Source organism: Hyperoodon ampullatus (assembly GCF_949752795.1).
Source record: "Hyperoodon ampullatus genome assembly, chromosome: 7".
Classification (NCBI taxonomy): domain Eukaryota; kingdom Metazoa; phylum Chordata; class Mammalia; order Artiodactyla; family Ziphiidae; genus Hyperoodon; species Hyperoodon ampullatus.
Window position 1 is genome coordinate 64,274,825 of NC_136920.1, and position 26,253 is coordinate 64,301,077.

A 26,253-nucleotide genomic window follows, 5' to 3' on the forward strand; every position below is an offset into this window, starting at 1 on the left:
TACAGAGGACACAGGTTCAAGCCCTGGTCTGGGAAGATTCCACATGCCACGGAACAACTAAGCCCGTGCGCCACAACTACTGAGCCTGTGCTCTAGAGGCTGTGAGCCACAACTACTGAAGCCCGCGCACCACAACTACTGAAGCCCACATGCCTAGAACCCATGCTCCGCAACAAGAGAAGCCACCGCAATGAGAAGCCCGCGCACCGCAACGAAGAGTAGCCCCCGCTTGCCACAACTAGAGAAAGCCCATGTGCAACGAAGACCCAATGCAGCCAAAAATAAAATAAATAAATTTATTTAAAAAATAATAAAGTAAGAGAAGGGGCAGGGATCTATTACATTAGGATAAAGAACAAGATCCAAAACTGCGAATACCACTTTTATACCAAAAGGTTAACCATGCCATTTTAAATTCTCTTATTTATTCTTTTTTCTGCGCATAAAAATTTTCTTTCTCTTCCATGAGTGAGTATGAACCTCATGATCAGGAAAAAAAGAATTTGATCAACGAAGTAATGACATAAAAATTTCTTTTTGTACACCAGGTCTGATTTTATCAGTCGTGTGACAACAGGAGGGTCAAACACCAACAAAACATTAAATTGTGAAAGGGAGAACTTATCAGTTAAATCTGACCATAAATCATAAAATCAGTTAAAATCTGACTTTATGAGCTTTGGGGCATGATACAAGTACTCTCAGAGGGACTAGAGGATATCAAGAAAGTCATTCCAACCCTAGTCAACAGAATTCCAATAAAATTGAAATCTCTCCCCCACTACCCCAGGTATGTCTTGGGGATTTTAAATTCCATATCCTACTGTATTTGAGTTTTCTTTTACTATGAAAAGTTATCTGGGAAGAGGGCAGAGAGGGTGACTTCTCTGTGCTTCTTATTCACAAATGAAACAGGCCCAGCTTGGGGACAGACAAGTCTTGAACTCGGAGTCGGGACTGCAGTCCCAGGTTTGTGTCTGACCAGCCCTGCGACCTTGGACCAGCCCCTGCCTCTCTGAGCTGCGTGTTGCACATCTCTATCTGAGAGCAAGGTGACCCTCACGGTCTCACCGGAGCCATCATGCCCTGACCAGAAGACTACGCTTTATTTGCTCCTGTATCCACTGCCACGACCTTCTCAAGTGCATGAAGAAGGCTCCTCTGGCTTCCTTGAAGGAGCCACTGGAAGTAATTTCCTGACCTGGAGGTTGAATTCTTGGCCACAATGGTGGGAACACAGCTCCCTATTTTGGCTGTACCAGACTTTAATTTCCCTTCCTTTCCCTTCCCTTAAACACCCTGAGTGACTTCTCTTGAGCATACAGTGCACAGGTGCTACTGGGGATTAACTAAGAATAAAACAAGGTCCCCGGCCTCTAAGAACCTATACCATGATGGAAGTGATAATATCTACACACAATTAGTCAAAATACTAATTTTTCATGAGTGTGGTAACTTAAAACCACACAAATCCAAGTCTAGAGGGACTCACAGAAGACAGAGAGGCTTGAGATGTGGCATGAAGATGGATAGAATTGTAACAGTAGTGATTTAGAAAGGGAACCCCCAGCATAGAAAATGGCAGGAGAAGAGATGGGAGTTTGGGTAGCTCCTAAGGAACTTCAATTTACTTGGACATATATCAGATAGTGGGAAACAGGGCTAGGGGCAGGTTGGAGAAAGTCTGCAAAGCGCCTAGAATGGTGATCTAAGAGTCTGAAGTTTTATATAGTAAGGAGTGGAGAGCCATTTTGGATCTTTGAGCTTTAGGAGGAGTAAGCTGTCAATCTATGAAGGACAGATTTTAGAGACACCAAGCAGAGAGCCTACTTGGGATACCGTTAGAACATTCCTGGCAAGAGAGTTAAAAAAAAAAAAATGGCGCCGATTTGGGGTGGTGGTGATGGGAAAGGATGGGTAAGGAGTGAGGGAAGACTCACAGAAGGACTGGAATTGGGAACTGACTGTATGGGGAGATAAGTGAGTGAAAGTTATCAAACATTAACCAAAAGTGTAGGCCTAGAAGGCTAAAGAATGGTTGTAAGAAAGCAAGCCAATGGAAGCCATCCCTTGTGGAGAGGAGGAAACGACTTCAGCCTTAGACATGTTGAGTCTTAAATACCAGCACCATCTTGAGGTAGAACAGGTGGGCAAAGAGAGGGGTGATGTGGGGCCAAAGCTTAGGATAGAGGGTGGAATGGAGATCAACTAAAGGTTCCAAGGTGTGGGAGTGGCTGGGATCACCAGGGAAAAGTGTAGATGGAGAGAAGAGGGAAGAGGACAAAGTCCCACGTGTATGGAAGGAAAACGAAGAGGAGGCGGGAGAGGGGGAGAGGAAGCAGTTAGAATTAAATAAGGCTGCAGCAGCGATACCAAGAGCTCTTGTGATGGAAAGGGATGGTGTAGGCTGTTGGCTCTACCTTTAAAATATATCCAGGTTCTGACACCTCATCATTTGCATCACTACTACCCTGGTTCACGTCCCCATCAGCTCTTCTCTGAACTTCTGCAGTAGTCTCCTAACTGTTCCCTGCTTTTGTCCTCACCCATGTGATAGATTATTTAATAACCACAAAGCCCTCCCATCCCACTATGCACATGCCTTTGCCACGTCTCCCACCCACAGATTGGAGTCTATTTCTCCACCCCTTTGAATCTGGGCTGACCACGTGATTTGCTCTGACCAAGAACATGTGGCAGAATTGACCTTGTGTGAGTTCCTGAGCCTTAAGAGGCTTTCTGGCTTCCACATCCACTCTCTGAGAATGCTGCCCACCATGTAAGAGAGCTGGTCTACCAGGATTAGGACTACCCGTTAGAGAATGGAGGCTCACCACCAAAAGCCAGCACCAGCTGTCAAGTGTGTATGAGGCCATTTTGGACCTTCCAGCCCTGCTGATTCTCTAGATGACTACAACTTTAGGAGTGAGCTCAGCACTTAAGGAGTGGAACCACCAGAGGAACTGCCTGGGCAATCCATAAAATCATGAGAAATCATAAATCATTGTTTTAAGCCATTAAGTTTTGGAGATGCTTGGGGTTTTTTTTTTTTTTTTTTTTTTTTTGCGATACACGGGCCTCTCACTGTTGTGGCCTCTCCCGTTGCGGAGTACAGGCTCCAGACGCGCAGGCTCAGCGGCCATGGCTCACGGGCCCAGCCGTTCCACGGCATGTGGGATCTTCCCGGACCGGGGCACGAACCTGTGTCCCCCGCATCAGCAGGCGGACTCCCAGCCACTGTGCCACCAGGGAAGCCCTGGGTTTTTTTTTTTTTGGTTTGTTTTTTTGTTTTTTTTTCCAAGCCGTGCGGCTTGCAGGATCTTAGTTCCCTGACCAGGGATTGAACCCAGGGCTTCGGTAGTGAGAGTGCAGAGTCCTAACCACTGGACCACCAGGGAATTCCCAGGAGATGCTTGTTATGCAGCAAATGATAGCTGACACACCCCCTAAAATGTATTCATAACAGTGAGAGTACTCTGGTTAAAATGCATGTCAGATCTTGTCACTCCTCTGCTCAGAATATTCCAGCACTGTATCATCTCACTCAGAGTAAAAGGGTCTTCTTCTCTCCCATTTCCTGCCACTCTCCCCCTTGCTCCTGCCTCACCATCCTTGAGCATGCTCAGCATGCTTCCTCCTCAGGGTCTTTGCCCTTGTTATCCCCTCCTTCTGGAACACAGTTATCTGCAAGGCTCATTCCCTCATCACCTTTACATCTTTATTCACCTTCACTGACCATCCTATACAAAACTGTAGACAACTCCCAATCCTCCTTTCCCTAGTCCCTGATTAACTTTTCCCCCTCACCATCAGCTGACATCCTATATATTTTACTGTATTTGTTTGTCTGACTCTCCTTACCAGCAATGCTAGGTCCATGAGGGCATGGATTCGTATCTGCTGTACCTTTATCCCCACCATCTAGAAAGTTTCTGGCATGCAGTAAACCCTCAATAAACATTTGTTGAATAAATGAATGAGTAAGTAATGAACAGCTCACTGAGAAGATAATGCTATGACGATGGTGGAACAAGGTTCTGGAAGGAGTAGCTGGGAAGGAGTGTGCTGAGCCTCCTCGCCCCTATAAATGAGTTAACTTGTGGAAAGAATGTCACCAGTAGAAAAGCCTGTTTCTAACGGTTTCCTTTTGGAAAAAGGGATCTGGAAATTCCAAGACCACATTTATGGCATTTTTTTCACTGCCAGCAAACAGGCAGACACACATATGTAGGGAAAAGACCTGGATCCTTAGCCTGTGCAATTCTATTCTTTGCAAAGATGCACATGCTACTGGCTAGGGCTGAGGGTTTACCACTCAATGGCATTGTCTCAGCTGGCATCATCTTTGCAGTCCAAATCCAAGAAGATGTCCTTGTATATCCTCCCGCAGAGGCAGAACATGTCGGGGGCTGGGTGGTCACAGCTCTGCAGAACCTGGAGCATGACCTGCAGAGCCTTCTCACGATCGCCTGTGCTGTATCTTCTGAAAGATTCATGTGATAAGATGACAAATGTCTGAATCAAGACACGGGAGTATATATGCATTCATTCTGTGAAAGGCTGGTGCTTTAGCAGGAAAAAAATCTAAATTATATTTCATTTTTCATATTCAAATGAAAGAACTGCTTAAGATCCACACCAGTAAGTCTCATTCAATCATACTCTGTCCTACCTGATCCTTCCTCTTTAAATTAGACCTAGACTGTAGATGAGAAGCTAAGCCTGAATCATGAGGATGAGACAGTTTGACACAAGGTTCTTTTGGAAAAGCAGCAGGTCCCCAAATTCAGAAAGACAAGATGAATTTAGAAATGTATCCTGGCATTTTTTGACCTGAAATGCCTTGCCATCTTCAAACGGGGATGGACTCTAGTAATTCCTGTTATACCCATCGGAATAAAAAATTATTTATATATTCATAAATCACAGTCTTCTTTATTATTCCATTATATGGTAAAATTTTCATTTTACGTACAGGAAATGGATTCCTTAGACAGTTATTAAAATAATTTTTTGCCACAAAATAACTTGAGTTTGCGGCTGTGAAATATTAACAGTGCTCCTGTGAAGGTTGGGAAGCACAGGTCCATCAGAAGTGAGGACTGATTAAATCAACTATGGCTAATGATATTCATATTCATATTATAATATAAAATATTAAACATTATAAAAAGAAATGAAACAACATCTATGTAATACTGCTGTGGAGAGATCTCCAGAATATCCTGTTAAGACAAGAAAGCAAGATGTTGAACACTGTGCAGAGAATGCTACCTTTTTATTAAGAAAAGGGGGGGATGTGAATAAATATATGCATCTGCTTTCATTTTTTCAAAATGGAAGATAAAACAAAAGGTAACAGAAATGGCTACTGATAGGTGGAGGGAAAAAACATGATGAAGGGGACAGGGACAGATAGAGGTCACACTTCTTGGAATTTGACTTTAAAACTATTGATACATAAGATTTTTACATAATTATAAAAGAAAATGAAATAATTTTTAAAATGTTGCCTAAAGACACTGTTTGCCAATGAACATACCGTCTGAATTTGCAGCTGGGACAAAACAAAACAAATGAACCTGTGCATCCGGTTGATGGCTTTACCCACAAAAGAGAGAAACTAATTTATCACATGGCTTAAAAACACAGCAATTCGACTGTATTTTCCTAAGAGGATATAACCTAAGGAAAAAAATATAAATGCAAAGAAATCTTAAAAAGTTTCCAGTAATCATACTGTTAGTGATAATACTAATACTGGTATTTTGAAAACAGGTATTTTGAATATTTATATTTACAGTATAGAATACAACAAACAATGATGTTAATTTAATATCATGAGGAACCAGATTTTTCAGCATAAGAGATACAAATACAAAATCACAGAAGTAAACATCCTATAGTCCTCAATTTGAATTGGGACATCAGTATGAATCCATGAGGTGGTTTCCCCAGCACTGTTTACCAAAAAGGCCCAAAGTAATGACCAACTCAGTAGCAATGAGAACCTCCAAGCCCTGACCGGGGTCTGTGAACATTATCTCTCACTAAAGAAACCAGGACTCCTTGAAAGAATCATTGATTCCAGATATGTCTAAGATGATCCTGGAACATCTTAACACACAAAGAAGCAAAGAAGCTAGTAAACTCATATCAAAGACTCAGGAGCCAACCGGAATCAGTTTTTGGCCAAAGAGGGGACAATCTGAGCGTTAAGAAGAACAATAACTATAAAGCATTGAAACACATCAACTATCACTAAAATTATGAGTTCATAATGATCTTATAAAACCTCACTGGTCACTCTTGGAGGATGCTAACAAACGAATTCATTGTTTTTGAAAACTGATCAAGGCAAAATTAAGCATATAGCTTCCTTTTCCCATACAAACTGTACACCAGGGTAACCAAGTCACTGATGAGTAAAAATTTCTCTTTATAAAGTATTTGTGCTAATAACTCAGGAATTAATTATAAAATTCAAATATCACTATTTTACAACCCCTAATGAAATAACGGATCTAGGCAATGATCGCAAGGGCCACTAACATCACAAAAAGAGAAAAAACAGATAAAGTATACAATCAACTATTAAGTATTCTTAAAAAAAAACAAACCAATCTAAATAGATATTTCTCCAAAGACATATGGATGGCCAAAAAGCACATGAAAAGATGCTCAACATCACTAATTATTAGAGAAATGCAAATCAAAACTACAATGACGTATCACCTCACACGCGTCAGAATGGCCATCATCAAGAAGTCTACAAACAATAAATGCTGAAGAGGGTGTGGAGAAAAGGGAACCCTCTTACACTGTTGGTGGGAATGTAAATTGGTACAGCCACTATGGAGAACAGTATGAAGGTTCCTTAAAAAACTAAAAATAGACAGATACACCAGAAATACAGCTGCATGTGGAACAACTCCTACAGAACACCTACTGAACGCTGGCAGAAGACCTCAGACCTCCCAAAAGGCAAGAAACTCCCCACGTACCTGGGTAGGGCAAAGCGGAGAGATTCCCGCACAGAGGATCGGTGCCGAGCGGCACTCACCAGCCCGAGAGGCTTGTCTGCTCGCCCGCCGGGGCGGGCGGCGCTGGAAACTGAGGCTCGGACTTCGGTCAGAGCACAGGGAGAGGACTGGGGCTGGTGGCAAGAACTCAGCCTGAAGGGGGCTAATGCGCCACAGCTAGCCGGGAGGGAGTCTGGGAAAACTCTGGAGCTGCTGAACAGGCAAGAGACTTTTTCTTCCCTCTTGGTTTCCTGGTGCGCGAGGGGACGGGATTAAGAGCGCTGCTTAAAGGAGCTCCACAGATGGGCGCGAGCCGCGGCTGAAAGCGCGGAGCCCAGAGATGGGCGTGGGACGCTGGGGCTGCTGCTGCTGCCGCCGCCAAGAGGCCTGTGTGCGAGCACAGGTCACTGTCCACGCAGCCCTTCCGGGAGCCTGTGCAGCCCATCACTGCCGGGGTCCCGGGATCCAGGGACAGCTTCCCTGGGAGAACGCACGGCGTGCCTCGGGCTAGTGCAACATCACGCCGGCCTCTGGCGCTGCAGGCTCATCCCGCACTCCGTGCCCCTCCCTCCCCCCCCCGCCTGAGTGAGCCAGAGTCCCCGAAGAGGCTGCTCCTTTAACCCTGTCCTGTCTGAGCGAAGAACAGACGCCCTCCGGCGACCTACACGCAGAGGCGGGGCCAAATCCAAAGCTGAGACCCGGGAGCTGTGAGAACAAAGAAGAGAAAGGGAAATCTCTCCCAGCAGCCTCAGAAGCAGCTGATTAAAGCTCCACAATCAACTTGATGTACCCTGCATCTGTGGAATACATGAATAGACAACAAATCATCCCAAATTGAGGAGCCAGGAGTCAGTGCTGTGCCTCTGAGGTGGGAGAGCAAACTTCAGGACACTGGTCCACAAGAGACCTCCCAGCTCCACATAATATCAAACGGCGAAAATCTTCCAGAGATCTCCATCTCAACACCAACACCCAGCTTCACTCAACGACCAGCAAGCTACAGTGCTGGACACCCTATGCCAAACAACTAGCAAGACAGGAACACAACGCCACCCATTAGCAGAGAGGCTGCCTAAAATCATAAAAAGTCCACAGACACCCCAAAACACACCACCAGACGTGGACCTGCCCACCAGAAAGACAAGATCCAGCCTCATCCACCAGAACATAGGCACTAGTCCCCTCCACCAGGAAGCCTACGCAACCCACTAAACCAACCTTAGCCACTGGGGACAGACACCAAAAACAACGGGAACTACGAACCTGCAGCCTGCAAAAAGGAGACACCAAACACAGTAACATAAGCAAAATGAGAAGACAGAAAAACACACAGCAGGAGAAGGAGCAAGATAAAAACCCACCAGACCTAACAAATGAAGAGGTAATAGGCAGTCTACCTGAAAAAGAATTCAGAATAATGATAGTAAAGATGATCCAAGATTCTATTTCCAAGATCCAAAATCTTGGAAATACAATAGACAAAATGCAAGAAACAGTTAACAAGGACCTAGAAGAACTAAAGATGAATCAAGCATCGATTAAAAACACAATAAATGAAATAAAAAATACTCTAGATGGGATCAATAGCAGAATAACTGAGGCAGAAGAACGGATAAGTGAGGTGGAAGATAAAATAGTGGAAATAACTGATGCAGAGCAAAATAAAGAAAAAAGAATGAAAAGACCTGAGGACAGTCTCAGAGACCTCTGGGACAACATTAAACGCACCAACATTCGAATTATAGGGGTTCCAGAAGAAGAAGAGAAAAAGAAAGGGACTGAGAAAATATTTGAAGAGATTATAGTTGAAAACTTCCCTAATATGGGAAAGGAAATAGTTAATCAAGTCCAGGAGGCACAGAGAGTCCCATACAGAATAAATCCAAGGAGAAATATGCCAAGACACATATTAATCAAACTGTCAAAAATTAAACACAAAGAAATCATATTAAAAGCAGCAAGGGAGGGATTCCCTGGTGGCGCAGTGGTTGAGAGTCTGCCTGCCGATGCAGGGGAGGTGGGTTCGTGCCCCAGTCTGGGAGGATCCCACATGCCGCGGAGCGGCTGGGCCCGTGAGCCATGGCCGCTGGGCCTGTGCGTCCGGAGCCTGTGCTCCGCAGCGGGAGAGGCCACAGCAGTGAGAGGCCCACATACCGCAAAAAAAAAAAAAAAGCAGCAAGGGAAAAACAACAAATAACACACAAGGGAATCCCCATCAGGTTAACAGCTGATCTCAGCAGAAACTCTACAAGCCAGAAGGGAGTGGCAGGACATAATTAAAGTGATGAAGGAGAAAAACCTGCAACCAAGATTACTCTACCCAGCAAGGATCTCATTCAGATTTGATGGAGAAATTAAAACGTTTACAGACAAGCAAAAGCTGAGAGAGTTCAGCACCACCAAACCAGCTTTACAACAAATGCTAAAGGAACTTCTCTAGGCAAGAAACACAACAGAAGGAAAAGACCTACAATAACGAACCCAAAACAATTAAGAAAATGGGAATAGGAACATACATATCGATAATTACCTTAAATGTACATGGACTAAATGCTCCCACCAAAAGACACAGATTGGCTGAATGGATACAAAAACAAGACCCATATATATGCTGTCTACAAGAGACCCACTTCAGACCTAGAGACACATACAGACTGAAAGTAAGGGGATGGAAAAAGATATTCCATGCAAATGGAAACCAAAAGAAAGCTGGAGTAGCAATTCTCATATCAGACAAAATAGACTTTAAAATAAAGACGATTAGAAGAGAAAAAGAAGGACACTACATAATGATCAAGGGATCGATCCAAGATGAAGATATAACAATTGTAAATATTTATGAACCCAACATAGGAGCACCTCAATACATAAGGCAAATACTAACAGCCATAAAAGGAGAAATCGACAGTAACACAATCATAGTAGGGGACTTTAACACCCCACTTTCACCAATGGACAGATCATCCAAAATGAAAATAAATAAGGAAACACAAGCTTTAAATGATACATTAAACAAGATGGACTTAATTGATATTTATAGGACATTCCATCCAAAAACAACAGAATACACATTTTTCTCAAGTGCTCATGGAACATTCTCCAGGATAGATCATATCTTGGGTCACAAATCAAGCCTTGGTAAATTTAAGAAAATTGAAATTGTATCAAGTATCTTTTCTGACCACAATGCTATGAGACTAGATATCAATTACAGGAAAAGAGCTGTAAAAAATACAAACACACGGAGGCTAAACAATACACTACTTAATAACGAAGTGATCACTGAAGAAATCAAAAAGGAAATTTAAAAATATCTAGAAACAAATGACAATGGAGACACGACGACCCAAAACCTATGGGATGCAGCAAAAGCAGTTCTAAGAGGGAAGTTTATAGCAACACAACCCTACCTTAAGAAACAGGAAACATCTCGAATAAACAACCTAACCTTGCACCTAAAGCAAATAGAGAAAGAAGAACAAAAACATCCCAAAGTTAGCAGAAGGAAAGAAATCATAAAAATCAGATCAGAAATAAATGAAAAAGAAATGAAGGAAACGATAGCAAAGATCAATAAAACTAAAAGCTGGTTCTTTGAGAAGATAAACAAAATTGATAAACCATTAGCCAGACTCATCAAGAAAAAAAGGGAGAAGACTCAAATCAATAGAATTAGAAATGAAAAAGGAGAAGTAACAACTGACACTGCAGAAACACAAAAGATCATGAGAGATTACTACAAGCAACTCTATGCCAATAATATGGACAACCTGGAAGAAATGGACAAATTCTTAGAAATTCACAACCTGCCAAGACTGAATCAGGAAGAAATAGAAAATATGAACAGACCAATCACAAGTACTGAAATTGAAACTGTGATAAAATATCTTCCAACAAACAAAAGCCCAGGACCAGATGGCTTCACAGGCGAATTCTATCAAGCATTTAGAGAAGAGCTAACACCTATCCTTCTCAAACTCTTCCAAAATACAGCAGAGGGAGGAACACTCCCAAACTCCTTCTACGAGGCCACCATCACCTTGATACCAAAACCAGACAAGGATGTCACAAAGAAAGAAAACTACAGGCCAATATCACTGATGAACATAGATGCAAAAATCCTCAACAAAATACTAGCAAACAGAATCCAACAGCACATTAAAAGGATCATACACCATGATCAAGTGGGGTTTATTCCAGGAATGCAAGGATTCTTCAATATATGCAAATCAATCAACGTGATACACCATATTAACAAATTGAAGGAGAAAAACCATATGATCATCTCAATAGATGCAGAGAAAGCTTTCGACAAAATTCAACACCCATGTATGATAAAAAACCCTGCAGAAAGTAGGCATAGAGGGAACTTTCCTCAACATAATAAAGGCCATATATGACAAACCCACAGCCAGCATTGTCCTCAATGGTGAAAAACTGAAACCATTTCCACTAGGATCAGGAACAAGACAAGGTTGCCCACTCTCACCACTCTTATTCAACATAGTTTTGGAAGTTTTAGCCACAGCAATCAGAGAAGAAAAGGAAATAAAAGGAATCCAAATCGGAAAAGAAGAAGTAAAGCTGTCACTGTTTGCAGATGACATGATACTATACAAAGAGAATCCTAAAGATGCTACCAGAAAACTACTAGAGCTAATCAATGAATTTGGTAAAGTAGCAGGATACAAAATTAATGCACAGAAATCTCTGGCATTCCTATATACTAATGATGAAAAATCTGAAAGTGAAATCAAGAAACACTCTCATTTACCATTTCAACAAAAAGAATAAAATATCTAGGAATAAACCTACCTAAGGAGACAAAAGACCTGTATGCAGAAAATTATAAGACACTGATGAAAGAAATTAAAGATGATACAAATAGATGGAGAGATGTACCATGTTCTTGGATTGGAAGAATCAACATTGTGAAAATGACTCTACTACCCAAAGCAATCTACAGATTCAATGCAATCCCTATCAAACTACCACTGGCATTTTTCACAGAACTAGAACAAAAAACTTCACAATTTGTATGGAAACACAAAAGACCCCGAATAGCCAAAGCAATCTTGAGAACGAAAAATGGAGCTGGAGGAATCAGGCTCCCTGACTTCAATCTATACTACAAAGCTACAATAATCAAGACAGTATGGTACTGGCACAAAAACAGAAAGATAGATCAATGGAACAGGATAGAAAGCCCAGAGATAAACCCATGCACATATGGTCACCTTATCTTTGATAAAGGAGGCAGGAATGTACAGTGGAGAAAGGACAGTCTCTTCAATAAGTGGTGCTGGGAAAACTGGACAGGGACGTGTAAAAGTATGAGATTAGATCACTCCCTAACACCATACACAAAAATAAGCTCAAAATGGATTAAAGACCTAAATGTAAGGCCAGACACTATCAAACTCTTAGAGGAAAACATAGGCAGAACACTCTATGACATAAATCACAGCAAGATCCTTTTTGACCCACCTCCTAGAGAAATGGAAATAAAGACAAAAATAAACACATGGGACCTAATGAAACTTCAAAGCTTTTGCACAGCAAAGGAAACCATAAACAAGACCAAAAGTCAACCCTCAGAATGGGAGAAAATATTTGCAAATGAAGCAACTGACAAAGGATTAATCTCCAAAATTTATAAGCAGCTCATGCAGCTCAATAACAAAAAAACAAACAACCCAATCCAAAAATGCACAGAAGACCTAAATAGACATTTCTCCACAGAAGATATACAGACTGCCAACAAACACATGAAAGGATGCTCAACATCTTTACTCATTAGAGAAATGCAAATCAAAACTACAATGAGATATCATCTCACACCAGTCAGAATGGCCATCATCAAGAAATCTAGAAACAATAAATGCTGGAGAGGGTGTGGAGAAAAGGGAACACTCTTGCACTGCTGGTGGGAATGTGAATTGGTACAGCCACTATGGAGAACGGTATGGAGGTTCCTTAAAAAACTACAAATAGAACTACCATATGACCCAGCAATCCCACTACTGGGCATATACCCTGAGAAAACCATAATTCAAAAAGAGTCATGTGCCAAAATGTTCATAGCAGCCCTATTTACAATAGCCCGGAGATGGAAACAACCTAAGTGTCCATCATCAGATGAATGGATAAAGAAGATGTGGCACATATATACAATGGAATATTACTCAGCCATAAAAAGAAACGAAATTCAGCTATTTGTAATGAGGTGGATGGACCTAGAGTCTGTCATACAGAGTGAAGTAAGTCAGAAAGAGAAAGACAAATACTGTATGCTGACACATATATATGGAATTTAAGGGAAAAAAATGTCATGAAGAACATAGGGGTAAGACAGGAATAAAGACACAGACCTACTAGAGAATGGACTTGAGGATATGGGGAGGGGGAAGGGTAAGCTGTGACAAAGTGAAAGAGCGGCATGGACATATATACACTACCAAACGTAAGGTAGATAGCTAGTGGGAAGCAGCCGCATAGCACAGGGAGATCAGCTCGGTGCTTTGTGACCGCCTGGAGGGGTGGGATAGGGAGGGTGGGAGGGAGACGCAAAAGGGAGGGGATATGGGAACATATGTATATGTATAACTGATTAAATTTGTTATAAAGCAGAAACAATATATATAAAATATGTTAAAAACAAACAAACAAAAAAAACTATCTTAATTTCTAATAATGATTTTTGCTTTAAAATTAATTTTTGAAATTAAAATAAAGACGTCATACCCTTAAAAAAGAAAGAAAGAAAGAAAGAAAGAAAAATCATTCTGACAGGTTGGTGGAGGATGGGCTGGAGAGGTATGAGATGGAAACAAGAAGACCAATTAAAAGACAGCTGTCTATGAGCTCAGATGAAAAGCAAACTGCACAGTAAAATGTATACAATAATCTACTTTATAAAAAAAGTCCACATGTGTATAAATTCACACAAAAAATCAATAAATTGAAAAAAAAAAACTAAAAATAGAGTTATCCTATGATCCTGGAATCCCACTCCTGGGCATATATCTGGAGAAAGCCGTAATTCAAAAAGATACATGCACCCCAATGTTCATTGCAGCACTATTTACGATAGCCAAGACGTGGAAGCTACCTAAATGTCCACTGACAGAGGAATGGATAAAGAAGATGTGGTACATATATATGATGGAATATTACTCAGCCAGAAAAAGAAATAATGCCATTTGCAGCAACATGGATGGACCTAGAGATTATCATACTAAGTGAAGTAAGTCAGAAAGAGAAAGACAAATATATGATATTGCTCATATGTGGAATCTAATTTTAAAAAACAATACAAACGAACTTATTTACAAAACAGAAACAGACTTACAGATCTTGAAATCAACCTTATGGTTACCAAAGGGGAAACGTGGGGCAGGGAGGGATAAATAAGCATTTGGGATTAACAAACACACACTACTATATATAAGATAGATAACCAACAAGGACCTACTGTATAGCACAGGGAACTCTGTTCAATATTCTGTAGTAACCTATATGGGAAAAGAATCTGAAAAAGAATGGATATATGTGTATGTATAACTGAATCACTTTGCTGTACACCTGAAACTAACACAATATTGTAAATCAACTATACTCCAATATAAAATAAAAATTAAATTTAAAAAATCAAACCAGAATCTGAAATAAGCCTCCAGATTTAACTACCAACTTATGGGGATTAGTGGGGGGAGGGATTTACTAAATTACACCACAGGGATATGATCAGCAAAATCCAGAAATTTGGAAATTCTATCGGACAAATGGCTTCTCTAACAAATAAATAATAAGGAAAAGAAAAAATAAGAGGAGAAGAGTTGATATGACTTAAGAGTCATATCAACCAACGCAATGTGTAGACTTTGTCTGGATCATGTCAAACTAATCCACTGTAAAAAAAAAAAAAAAAAAAAAAGAGAGACAGACACAATTTGGAAAATTTGAACACTGATATTAAGGAATTATTGTCAATTTTTAGGTATGATAACATAATCATGATTATGTTTTATAAAAGTCCTTAACCTTTAGGGACACATACAGAAATATCTAGAGTTGAAATGGCATGTCTTTGTTTCACAATTAACCCAGTGTTGCAGTAGAGGGAGTGTGTGCGAGTCAGCGGGAAACAAAACTGGCTTGTGATGATAATTACTGAAGTGGATATGGGATAAACGGGGGTTTGTTATATTATTCCTTACTTTTGAATGTATTTGAAATTTATATAATAAAAAAGGAAAAGGTACTCATCCTGACTCAACAATTCTACTTCTGGAATCTATAATATAGAAATAATTATATACACACAGACACACACACATACACACTTAAGAATTTTTGAACAAATGTTTGTCATGGCATTGTTCATAACAGTGAAAAACTGGAGATGATCCAAATGTCCATTAACATAAGAGTGGTAAAATATATTTTGTAACAACCAAACTATGGAATATCATGCAACCCTTGCAAAGAGGCAAATCTGTATGTAATTATATAGAAGAACGTCCATAACAGTTCATGGGAAAAAAAACTGCTGAACTAAATGAATAGCATGATCCCACTCTTTGCACTAAACTCTATTTCCATATAAGTTTATGTGCAGAGACAAAAGTCTGGAAGGATACACATTAAATTGTTCAAAAAATCTTTGTTGAGATTTGTACAAGGTGTTCTTGTGTTTATTTTACTAATAACTATTCTAATAAAGGGATTATTCTTTTTAATTTCTTGGCAATTTTACAACAGGCTCTTTTTTGCTTTCTTTCCTGAGGACCTGTACCTGAAAAGACTACTACGTCATCCAAGAAGACAGATTAGTACCTAAAACAGCCTTTCTCAACTGGGGTCCTGCTAGAGAATTAAGCCCTAGAGAAAATTATTTGATTATTTGAGTGATTATTTTCTCCATTCTCCCAAGGATGGTACACAGCTAGCCCCATTAAGGATGAATAAGAGAGCTCATTCAATTGATACAATGAAGGCCTTAGGGCATTAGGGCTTAATTCTCTTGCAGGACCCAACCTGGGCTGAGAAGGGCTAATCCAGACACTTGGCATCCTTCTGGAAGCCTGCAATAATTAAGCCTCTATTTCAACTCAGACTTCTTCTATTTTCTACCTTGGTCTTGTTCTAATACATTGGATCCTTCCTCTCTTTGGCCACAGAATCCAACTTTACCAGCCTATGAACAAGACCTGTTGATAAACAGCTCACCCATGATATTCTTTAATTTTTAAAAGCCAACAGCTACCAACTCAACTCAAATTTACTAAAGCATTTAAATAATTTCTAGAGTCTGTGGCGAGAAAATGAAAAAGATTAAAACTTTAATGAGGTACAAAATTTCTATACCTGTTATGAGCCAACTTTTGAGGTGCAAAATATTCAGGATTCTGAAAAGATGTACTTAACTCTTTTAAATGCTTAATTATTGATCTGAGTTCAGGTTTGTTTGGTTGGTTTTCTTTAGACCAATTACATCAAGATTTCCCTTGAATTTTTTCATTAACTTGAAACTTACCCTTGTTACTCAAAATAAAAGGTCTTCTGAGGATAAACAAAACAAAAAATCAAACATTTGCAAAGAGTGAAAAGCAAAGGGATTTTCAGCTTAAAAGCCACTTTGAGACAGGTGCTAAACAGCTAATCCCTTTAGTGGTTAATAATCAGTTTTCAAATCTGCTTATAATTTTCAGATCCCAAAGTATCCAAGAACAAGCCTATAGATAAATAGTCCTGTGTGTCATCACTCCAGTCACATCCGTTTCTGATAATAAGGGCATTTCACAATTTAAGAGAGGAAGTTAACTAAGACAGTGGGGTCTCAGCCTTGCCTGCATATTAGAATGACCTGGGGAGTTTCAAAAACCTTGGTGTCCAGGCTGTACCTCAGACCAATTAAATTAATCTCTGGAGATGGGATTCAGGCATCAGTGTCTAATCCTGGACATTCTGATTCAGTAGGTCTGCATCACTGCTAAAACCACTGATCAATTCTCAGCCTTCTCTCTCTGACCTACCAACAGCATATTCGACAGTTGAGCACTCCATCCTCCTCGGACCACCTTCTTTATTCGGCTTGCAGGATACCATACTTTCCTGATTTTCCTTCTCCTTCAGTCTAATTTTCTGGTTCCTAGTCACCTCTCTGATCTTTCAACATTGGAGTGTCCCAAGGCACAATGCTTGGACTTTTCCTCTTCATGAGAAACTACATCAGATCCCTTGGTGATATCATCCAAGTATCATGATTTTTCAAACCATCTATATTCTGATGACACCCACATTTCTATCTGCAGCCTAGAGTGCTCCCCTAAACTCCAGACTTACATATCCATTGCCTTCTTGGCATCTCGCTTGCATGTCTAATACCTCAAATTTAACGTGTCCAAAATGAAACTCTTGACTGTCCCGTCAAACCTATTCTTCTCACAGTCTTTTCCATCTTATTAATAATGGCCAATCCATTCTTCCTATTATTCATGCCAAAAACTTTGGAGTCATGCTTCATTCCTCTAACACCCTTTGTTCAATCAACAAAATGTTTTGGCTTTTATTTTAAACCAGATCCAAAACTGGCCTATTCCTCATGAAATCCACAAGGACCACCCTGGTCCAAGTCACCACCATTTTCTGCATCCACCCTTGCCCTTCTATGATCTATTTTCAACACAGCAGTCCAAGTGATCCTGCTAAACTCTAAGTCACAACATGTCTCTCAAAACTCTCCATACAAATCATATATCTGATAAGAGGTTAACATCCCAAATATATAGAGAACCCATACAACTCAATAGCAAAAAAAAAAAAAGAACCTCAAAGTCTGATTTAAAAATGGGCAGAGGATCTAACAAACATTTTTCCAAAGAAGGCATGCAGATAGCTAACAGGTACATGAAAAGATGCTCAACATCATGAGTCATCAGGGAAATGCAAAAACAATGAGATATTACCTCACACCTGTTAGAATGGCTATCATCAAAAAGACAAGAGATAACAAGTGTTAATGAGGATGTGGAGAAAAGGGAAATCTTGTGCACTGTTGGTGGGAATATAAATTGGTACAGCCATTATGGAAAACAGTATGGAGGTTCCCCCCAAAATTAAAAATAGAACTACTCTATGATCCAACAATTCCACTTCTGGGCATTTATCCAAAGGAAACAAAAATACTAATTCAAAAAGATATCCACACCCCCATGTTCGCTGCAGCATTATTTACAATAGCCAAGACATGGAAAAACCTAAGTGTCCATAGATAGATAAACTGGATAAAGAAAATGCAGTGTGTGTGTGTACATGTTCACAATGAACTATTATTCAGCTATAAAAAAGAAAGGAATCTTGTCATTTGCAATAACATGGATGGACCTTGAGGGCATTATGCTAAGTGAAGTAAGCCAGATAGAGAAAGGAAAACACTGTATAATCTCACTTATATGTGGAAGCTAAAAACAACAACAAAACTGAATTCACAGGTATAAAGAAAAGACTGGTGTGCCAGAGGGAGGGGGTGGGAGGTGGGCAATATGGGTGAAGTGGGTCAAGAGTACAAACTTCCAATTATAAAATAAATAAGTCTTGGGGATGTAATGTACAGCACGATGGTTATAATTAATAATACTGTATTTGTATATTTGCAAATTGCTGAGAGATCTTAAAAGTTCTCATAAGAAACAATTTTTTCAACTATGTGAGGTGATGTATGCTAACTAGATTACAATATATACATATAATGAATCATTATGCTGTACACCTGAAACTAATATTAAATATTATATGCCAATTACATCTCAAAAAACATTCCCTCCAGTGGCTCCCATCTCAGAGCAAATGCCAATTCTCTTATAATGCCCTACAAGGTTCAAGGTTCTACAAGATCCGGTTTCCAGTTATTTCTCCAACCTCATCTCTTAACACCCACCCCCCTCCCCCCACCATCAGCTACTCTGCTCCAGCTGCACAAGCCGCTCTGATGTTTCACGTGCTGATCCCTCTACCTGGAATGCTCTTTGCCCACATGTTTACACGGTATTTTCCCTCATCTCTTTTTGATCTTTTCTCCAAGTTACTCTCTAGTAAGTGAGGTCTTCTCTGAGCATTCAACTTATAATCGCAATCTCCCTGTCCCACTAGCCTTCCTTATCACCCTAACCTGTTTTAATAATTTTACTTATTTTTAAATTATCTCTCCCCATTTGAGAATATAAGCTCCAAGATGGAAGGATTTTGTTGTTTGGTCTGTTTTCTGCTGTGCCCCAGTGCTTAGAACTGGATCTGCTCAAAAAAAAAAAAAGTCTATTAAATGAATGACAAACTGAGCAGGACTAAATGTACTGACATGGAAAGATATCCAAGCATTGATTGCTAAGTGAACAAAGAAAATAACAGAACATATCCTGTATGGTCTTGTATTTGAAAAACCCTGCAGTATGACATAGTTTAATAGTATGTAAACGCATACAAAATTGTCTGAAAGGACGTACACCAAACTGACAAGAGAGGTTATTTCTGGAATATGAGTGGGATCAGAGATTAGAGTTACAAGGCACAACTACTTCAAATGTCTTTTTCTTCGATTTTTCACAAGAATATATAAACATTCATATATTATTTACACAATAAAATGCACAGAGTAAGAACAGAATACTGGACTGGGGATCACATAAGGCTAGGTTCTGGTTATTTTCACACAGGTACTACCCATCTGAATTTGGAGCAAGTTACTTGCCCTTTTGTGCTCCAGTTCTTCACTTGGAACGTATGTTTGACTTTGCTTACCTCACAAGGTTACTGTGAGCTACAGGTTTGCCAGAGCATTGATTTGTCACTAACCATCCTGTCTGCCTATCCATCTTTTCTATACTGTGTGTCTATGAGAGAAAGTTCACAGGGTGGGAGACAGAGTTCCAAAAAACCTTTCTTCTAAGCCAGCCCTAAGAATTAACAAGCAAAAGGTCTCATTAGACCAGTGTCCTTCCTAGAACAAACTGTTTCTTAGGTTGCCCATCAAAAACCTTTTAAGAGACTTCCGCTTCCAATTAGGATGTAGAAGAATGTGAAAGGCCTTCAGCTCCTCTGGTAACAATAAAAATCCAGACAATACAAAAATTATACTGAATGGAAGGAAGAACTTCCTTGATTAAATGAATTCTAGAGAAAAATGAACCTTTCAGAGGTGAGCAGAGAGCCGCGATAGCTTCCATATTTGGGTGCCTTGTCTAGGTACTGATGAATGGAAGAGAGAGCCTTTCATAGAGAAACTTCACAAGGACAAGGAGAAAATCAGCCAAGCTTTGAACAGTATTATGGGTTGATGGGACAAAATGGGATCTGGAAGGGTCCCCAAGCAAACACAGATCACTTAGTGTAATAATTCTCTTGCCTCACACCCACCCCCTGAATTTTGCCAAAGAAGCCACAGTGAAGGAAAGGCTCAAAAGTAGAAGGATACCACAAAAATTGTCACAGAACTCAGATTTGGGGCCTTGCAAAAACTGAATCTAAAGATTTCAGAAATATCAGCAAAAACCTTCTCTGCTCAAACACTGACAGGATCAAAAAGGCAGCAGAGGGGCAAGAGGCTGGGGTTTGGGCTAATCACAAGTAAACTAAGTCTAACTAAAAGGAGGGCCCAGGAGGACCTTCAAGATTGCGGAGGAGTAAGACGTGGAGATCACCTTCCTCCCCACAGATACACCAGAAATACATCTACACGTGGAACAACTCCTACAGAACACCTACTGAACGCTGGCAGAAGACATGAGACCTCCCAAAAGGCAAGAAACTCCCCACGTACCTGGGTAGGGCAAAAGAAAAAAGAATAAACAGAGACAAAAGGATAAGGACGGGACCTGCACCAGTGGGAGGGAGCCATGAAGGAGGAAAGGCTTCCACACACTAGTAGCCCCTTCTCGGGCGGAGACTGCGGGTGGCGGAGGGGGGAAGCTTCGGGGCCACGGAGGAGAGCGCAGCCACCGGGGTGTGGGGGGCAAAGTGGAGAGATGCCCGCACAGAGGATCGGTGCCGACCGGCACTCACCAGCCCGAGAGGCTCGTCTGCTCACCCACCGGGGCGGGCGGGCGGGGCTGGGAGCTGAGGCTCGAGCTTCGGTAGGAGCGCAGGGAGAGGACTGGGGCTGGCGGCGTGAACACAGCCTGCAGGGGGGCTAGTGCGCCACGGCTGGCCGGGAGGGAGTCCGGGAAAAGTCTGGAGCTCCGAAGAGGCAAGAGACTTTTTCTTCCCTCTTTGTTTCCTGGTGCGCGAGGAGAGGGGATTAAGAGCGCTGCTTAAAAGAGCTCCAGAGACGGGCGCGAGCGGGCGCGAGCCGCGGCTAAGAGCGCGGGCCCCAGAGACGGGCATGAGACGCTAAGGCTGCTGCTGCCGCCACCAAGAAGCCTTTGTGCGAGCACAGGTCACTGTCCACACCTCCCCTCCCAGAAGCCTGTGCAGCCCGTGCAGCCCGCCACTGCCAGGGTCCCGTGATCCAGGGACAACTTCCCCGGGAGAACGCACGGCGCGCCTCAGGCTGGTGCAACATCATGCTGCCCTCTGCAGCCGCAGGCTTGCCCCGCATCCGCACCCCTCCCTCCCCCCGGCCTGAGTGAGCCAGAGCCCCCGAATCAGTGGCTCCTTTAAGCCCGTCCTGTCTGAGCGAAGAACAGACGCCCTCAGGCGACCTACACGCAGAGGCGGGGCCAAATCCAAAGCTGAACCCAGGGAGCTGTGCGAACAAAGAAGAGAAAGGGAAACCTCTCCCAGCAGCCTCAGGAGCAGCGGATTAAAGCTCCACAATCAACTTGATGTACCCTGCATCTGTGGAATACCTGAATAGACAACGATTCATCCCAAATTGAGGAGGTGGACTTTGGGAGCAACGATATATATATATATTTTTTTTCCCTTTTTCTCTTTTTGTGAGTGTGTATGTGTATGCTTCTGTGTGTGATGTTGTCGGTATAGCTTTGCTTTTACCATTTGTCCTAGGGTTCTGTCTTTTTTTTTCACTTAAACTTTTTTTCTTAATAATTATGTTTTATTTTAATAACTTTATTTTATTTTAATTTAATTTATTTTATTTTATCTTCTTCTTTCTTTCTTTTTTTTCTCCCTTTTATTCTGAGTCGTGGGGAGGACAGGCTCTTGGTGCTCCAGGCAAGTGTCAGGGCTCTGCCACTGAGGTGGGAGAGCCAACTTCAGGACACAGGTCCACAAGAGACCTCCCAGCTCCACGTGATATCAAACGGCGAAAATCTCCCAGAGATCTCCATCTCAACACCAACACCCAGCTTCACTCAACGACCAGCAAGCTACAGTGCTGGACACCCTATGCCAAACAACTAGCAAGACAGGAAAACAACCCCATCCATTAGCAGAGAGGCTGCCAAAAATCATAATAAGTCCGCAGACACCCCAAAACACACCACCAGACATGGACCCACCCAGCAGAAAGACAAGATCCAGACTCATCCACCAGAACACAGGCAATAGTCCCCTCCACCAGGAAGCCTACACGACCCACTGAACCAACCTTAGCCACTGGGGACAGACACCAAAAACAACGGGAACTACGAACCTGCAGCCTGCAAAAAGGAGACCCCAAACACAGTAAATTAAGCAAAAAGAGAAGACAGAGAAACACACAGCAGATGAAGGAGCAAGGCAAAAACCCATCAGACCTAACAAATGAAGAGGTACTAGGCAGTCTATCTGAAAAAGAATTCAGAATAATGATAGTAAAGATGATTCAAAATCTTGGAAATAGAATGGAGAAAATAAAGGAAACGTTTAACAAGGACCTAGAAGAACTAAACAGCAGACAAACAGTGATGAACAACACAATAAATGAAATTAAAAATTCTCTAGAAGGGATCAATAACAGAATAACTGAGGCAGAAGAACAGATAAGTGACCTGGAAGATAAAAGAGTGGAAATAACTATTGCAGAGCAGAATATAGAAAAAAGAATTAAAAGAATTGAAGACAATCTCAGAGACCTCTGGGACAACATTAAACGCACCAACATTCGAATTATAGGGGTTCCAGAAGAAGAAGAGAAAAAGAAAGGGACTGAGAAAGTATTTGAAGAGATTATAGTTGAAAACTTCCCTAATATGGGGAAGGAAATAGTTAATGAAGTCCAGGAAGCACAGAGAGTCCCACACAGGATAAATCCAAGGAGAAACATGCCAAGACACATATTAATCAATCTGTCAAAAATTAAATACAAAGAAAACATATTAAAAGCAGCAAGGGAAAAACAACAAATAACACACAAGGGAATCCCCATCAGGTTAACAGCTGATCTTTCAGCAGAAACTCTGCAAGCCAGAAGGAACTGGCAGGACATATTTAAAGTGATGAAGGAGAAAAACCTGCAACCAAGATTACTCTACCCAGCAAGGATCTCATTCAGATTTGATGGAGAAATTAAAACGTTTACAGACAAGCAAAAGTGGAGAGAGTTCAGCACCAACAAACCAGCTTTACAACAAATGCTAAAGGATCTTCTCTAAGCAAGAAACACAAGAGAAGGAAAAGACCTATAATAACAAACCCAAAACAATTAAGAAAATGGGAATAGGAACATACATATCGATAATTACCTTAAATGTAAATGGATTAAATGCTCCCACCAAAAGACACAGATTGGCTGAATGGATACAAAAACAAGACCCGTATATATGCTGTCTACAAGAGACCCACTTCAAACCCCAAAGTTAGCAGAAGGAAAGAAATCATAAAGATCAGATCAGAAATAAATGAAAACAAATAAATGAAATGAAGAGGGCTGGAGAGGGGTGGGATAGGGAGGGTGGGAGGGAGGGAGGCACAAGAGAGAAGAGATATGGGGACATATGATATATGTATAACTGATTCACTTTGTTATAAAGCAGAAACTAACACACCACTGTAAAGCAATTATACTCCAATAAAGATGTTTAAAAAAAAAGAAAAAGGAGGGTCCATTCCCAACCCACCTATCCTTCAGGAGAAATATGAAAAAAATCAGTCATACATGCTCATTGCCAGACCTAAGAAAGGGCTCAGATATTCAGGATAACAAACAAAACAAATTGAAATTATACTTCAGTCTCCACTGTTCTTGTAGATAAAATGTCCAGAATACAGTAAAATTTTGAGATATGCATAGAGGCAAGAAAATGTGGCCCATGATCAATATAAAACAATCAGAAGAACCAGATTCAGAAATGACTATTATTGAATTTAGCAGACAAGAACTTTAAAACTATTGTAAATATATTGTTTCTATAAATATAATGTATGTGTATGTGTATTTTGTAAGAGAAATGGAAACTCTCAAAAAACAAATGAAAAGAAGTCCTAGAATGGAAAAATTCAAAAATACAAAAAAAAAAAATCACTGAGTGGGCATAACATCAGATGTGGACACTACAAAAGAAAGGATCAGTGAACTGAAATACAGGACAATCGAAATTATCCAAATGGGGCTGGGTGGTGAGGGAAAGTGACTAAGAAAGGGCAAAAGAGAACTTCTGGAGATAAAACATTCTGTATCTTGATTGTGGTGGTGTAACTTGGGTGTATCTATTTGGCCAAAGTCATAAAATTGCGCACTTCAAATGGGTGCATTTTATTGTATGTATCAATAAGTTATACCTTAATAAAGTTGACTTAAAAATACATAGAGGGCCTTCCCTGGTGGCACAGTGGTTGAGAGTCCACATGCCAACGCAGGGGACACGGGTTCGAGCCCTGGGCTGGGAAGATCCCACATGCCGCGGAGCAACTAAGCCCAAGTGCCACAACTACTGAGCCTGCGCTCTAGAGCCCATGAGCCACAACTACTGAAGCCCGTGCGCCTAGAGTCTGTGCTCCACAACAAGAGAAACCACTGCAATGAGAAGCCTGCAAAGTCTGCGCACTGCGCGAAGAGTGGCCCCCACTCGCCGCAATTAGAGAAAGCACAGGCGCAGCAACAAAGACCCAATGCAGCCAAAAATAAATAAATAAAATAAATTTATATTAAAAAATACATAGAAACTGAGTGGTGTTTCTGAAAGTTGTGTTCTGCAGGCCAATCACTGGTCTGTTTGCCCTGAGATGCACTCCTCTTTCCCCTGCTCTGCTCTGCATCACAGGGGTGCTGACTCCTCTAGGCTGCTTCCCAGGCTCCCAGGTCAGCTGATTACCAGCAATGAGCAGCCAGTGGGAGGCACTGGTGGACGAGTAGCTGGAGGAGGGGAGGAAGCCGGGGCACTTTCTCCCTCTTCTTGTGTTTTGTATGGTGGTTTTAGCAACCAGCTGCATCTCTTCTTTACACCTAGCTCCCAACATGCTGACTCGCAATAGTTCCAGGTGATCCTGGCCCCTGGGTTCTGGTAAAATCACCTCTCTCCTGTGTCCCTCCAGCCAAGGGACTGATGGTAGATGCTTCCTGCTGATGCTAATTTCTGAGCCGCCTCAGTTCCCTGTTTGCCTTCACAGCTCTTCCATCACTTGTGTAACCAGTTTCCTGTATTATATTTCCTCTATTTTAAATTCTTAGAGTAGTTTGTGTTTCCTGATTGGATATTGACAGATACACACTTGCTGCAAGAAAGGAGGTGCCCTACTCCAGCCAGATGCCTCATATTTACATAAGGAGAAGGAATGGTTAGAGGCAATCTGTGTTTTAGTGTGAGCAATGCCCAGAGCCAGAGAAACATATGAACCAGAATGGTTGTTTTCATGCCCTACAAATAGGACCTAGTTATGTATCAGGGCAGAACCACTATTAAATCATCCCACCCTTGTTCCCACGATCCCAACCTTTCTCAGTTTCCTGGGACCACAAAATGCTATCTGTGAAGATTACGCTCTACAGTGTGGGCTGGCAGGCCCTGATGTGGAGCTGGGCATTTCTCAGGCTGGCTTTCCCATTCTCACAAAGGCAACAGGAGCCAAAGAGTGTTCCTGCTCGAACTTTGGTTCTGATACGCTCCCAGGGATCTCCACAAGATGGAGTCAGTTAAACTCTATTCCTTATTTGCAAGTTGTAGTAGAGACTAGGATGTGTTCACTGAACCCCATCTACTTTTTCTTCCCCTGGGCACTCAGCCAGAGCACATTTCCCAACTTCCCTTGCAGGTAGGTTGGGCCATGAGACTGGATTTTGGTCAATGAAATGTGTTAAGGAGTAACAAACATCACTTCCTGACCAGACTCATACAAATCTCCCTGGTACAGTCAA

At 41.4% G+C, this 26,253-nt stretch overlaps 1 protein-coding gene across 1 annotated transcript in view; it reads right to left on the reverse strand.

Annotated features, from left to right (window-relative positions):
• The window catches only part of LOC307055599 (mitogen-activated protein kinase kinase kinase 15-like), a gene marked incomplete at both ends in the record, with an annotated part of 119,925 nt that overhangs the window by 33,719 nt on the left and 59,953 nt on the right, over window positions 1–26,253 (reverse strand). Inside the window, 2 exon segments of the mRNA XM_079707815.1 lie at window positions 4,313–4,329; window positions 4,333–4,483. Coding sequence (XP_079563941.1) covers window positions 4,313–4,329; window positions 4,333–4,483 — 168 coding nt within the window.